The sequence below is a fragment of the Penaeus japonicus genome, unplaced genomic scaffold, assembly GCF_977035675.1.
Source record: "Penaeus japonicus unplaced genomic scaffold, GWHDUDI00000001_assembly GWHDUDI00000023, whole genome shotgun sequence".
Lineage (NCBI taxonomy): Eukaryota > Metazoa > Arthropoda > Malacostraca > Decapoda > Penaeidae > Penaeus > Penaeus japonicus.
Window position 1 is genome coordinate 28942159 of NW_028234425.1, and position 2500 is coordinate 28944658.

General features: G+C 31.8%; 1 protein-coding gene across 1 annotated transcript in view; it reads left to right on the forward strand.

The window, feature by feature from the left end:
- The window catches only part of LOC122252095 (uncharacterized), a 46422-nt gene extending 45703 nt beyond the window's left edge, over nucleotides 1-719 (forward strand). Inside the window, exons 31-32 of the mRNA XM_043014364.2 lie at nucleotides 1-178; nucleotides 411-719. The exon at nucleotides 1-178 is cut by the window's left edge and continues 1289 nt beyond it. Coding sequence (XP_042870298.2) covers nucleotides 1-178; nucleotides 411-563 — 331 coding nt within the window. The 3' untranslated portion in view covers nucleotides 564-719. The remainder of the gene's footprint in view (nucleotides 179-410) is intronic.
- The last annotated feature ends 1781 nt before the right edge of the window (nucleotides 720-2500 follow it).

The window sequence follows — 2500 nt, forward strand, 5'->3', positions numbered from 1 at the left end:
AGACCTCGAGAAGCGGGAGAACAAGTACGACGTCATCGACTTCGTGTGGTCGTCCGTGAGACGTACTTTGAGAGTGGAAGAGAAACCGCCGCACACCGTCACTCCCGACGTCGAAGCCAAAACAGCGGCCACGAAATCCCAACCGACGTACGGAGACTCACATGAACTACCAGATAAGGTTAGTAGCCATTCTTCGAACCGAACCCTGTTGGCAGATGGAAGAGTGGAATCTATCTGTGAAAATACTGTATTTTATTATATAAAAATTAATTATCTATTTCTTATCGGTATTGCATACATGAATCAGTGACACTTTTGGAATAAGTCGTTTTGAAATACGTGCATAAATCTAATAAAAAAAACAGCGAAAAGTACGTACACTTAACTGAAATCTGTAACTCCACGTGCAGGTGTCTCAGCTGATGAAGTATATCGGCGACACGTACTTCGATGGCCGTCTTGACCTCAATGATTCCATGGCAATGAAGCAGATGATGGGAGGCAGAATGCGCACCGCCAGCAAGCGATCGAATTCCAAGAGGAACGTGTTCTCCAGCGACTAACTAGTTGAATAATGGATTGTCTCAAGTTGAAATTATAATGTAACCTCTCTCTTACCCCTTCACACCCCCACCCCTCGAAGCAGGGAATAACGATGATGTAGATAGAGTATGGGCTGTTTTGACTGGGTGCAAGCTGTGATATATATATATATATATATATATATATATATATATATATATATATATATATATATATATATATATATATTATATATATATATATATTATATATTTATATGTATATGTATATATATGTATATGTATATATATTATATTATAATATATATATATGTATATATAAATTATATATATATATATATACATATGTATTTGTATATATATATGTATATGTATATATATGTGTATATGTATATGTATATTTATATATATATATATATATATATATATATATATATATATATATATATATATATATATATATATATATAATATATGTATATGTATATATATATATATATATATATATATATATATATATATATATATATATGTTGAGTTGTGTATATATATCAATATATGAACATAAGTTGTGATATTACCCCTATTTCTTTTGGTATCTATTATCAAGGCTTTTTTGTTGTTCTTCAAAAAAAAAAAAAACGAAAATGACGTTCATCATACATATTTCAAGAAAAAAAAATGTTTACAGGATTTCTCTTACATAAGTGGATGTTTTCAAAGACTTGTAATCCCCACTGCAAATGACGTCCATAGTTTAGAAATACACACACAAAAGTATTGAAAGAAATTGAATGTCGATTTGACTTTCAGCAATTACACTCTTTGGAATATATAACTATGATTTGAGAAACCTGATAACTTTCTTAGTAACTGTCATCTGATAAGCTATACTTTCCACTGATTAAGAAAAAAAAAAAAAAAGTTCCCAGATAGCACATTTATCTTTGTGATTTTCATTGTCAGCGTCTTGATTCTGAATAGTTGATAACAGGGGAGATTAAAAACGGATATTTTTTTCATCTTAGCTCTATACATGCTATAAGGCGGGTCAATGAAATTAGCTTTATAGCAATGATATAGAAAAGGAAAGTAATATAAGGTAGATAATGAGTAATAATTTCAAGAATCTGAAAACAGAAAAAGACTCATGTAATTGAAAGGGAAATTACAACTTTTTAATGAAGAAAATATTTTAAGAAAATTGTTTTTATGTCAGTTTGCTCTGCAATGGCGGGGAACATGCCCCTCACTTCCCTCCCATTTTGAAAAGAGCATATTCAGAATTTAGGAAATATATATATTGGTTGTGCAACTTCCCTTTACAGTTACCGCTGAGATGATATTGATGAAACTATTTTCATCATTTTCTCATTGATAAGAAAAATATAAACAAACTGTCGATTGAACGGACTATGGTATACAGTGTTTTCTTTCTCATTTTCTTTTTTAATGACTTGTAGGATATTGATCTACATAAAGTTATGTGATTTCTTTGTTCTGACTATTTCATTCTTATTTTCTATTTAAAACACGAATGATCAGAATTGTGTGAGAAAAATCGTTCCTGATGGTCGGCGAAATAAAAATATATGTTGAAGCAAAGGAGTCTTTTCATATAATCATCCGTACCAAATTCAATAATGCAGGCTGGAAGAGAGAAAGAGAGGATGAAATGACATATATAGGAGAAATTGAGGATGGATTTCCTGAAAATAAAATAAAAGTTCAAATGGAAGCTCTAAACTCGTGAATTGGCATCTCAATCTTGTCTGTCATGACAGCTTGGCATTGCTTAAGCTGCACAGGCGCATAAAGCGGCAGGATATCTCGACTTTAAAGGATTTTGATCTAACCATTCATCCGTTGTGGTACCTTACGCACATAGCCATCGCCCACCCACCTAACGCTATAGCTTGGCTGATTAAACCACATGCAGGAATTTGCAGAAACAAAAA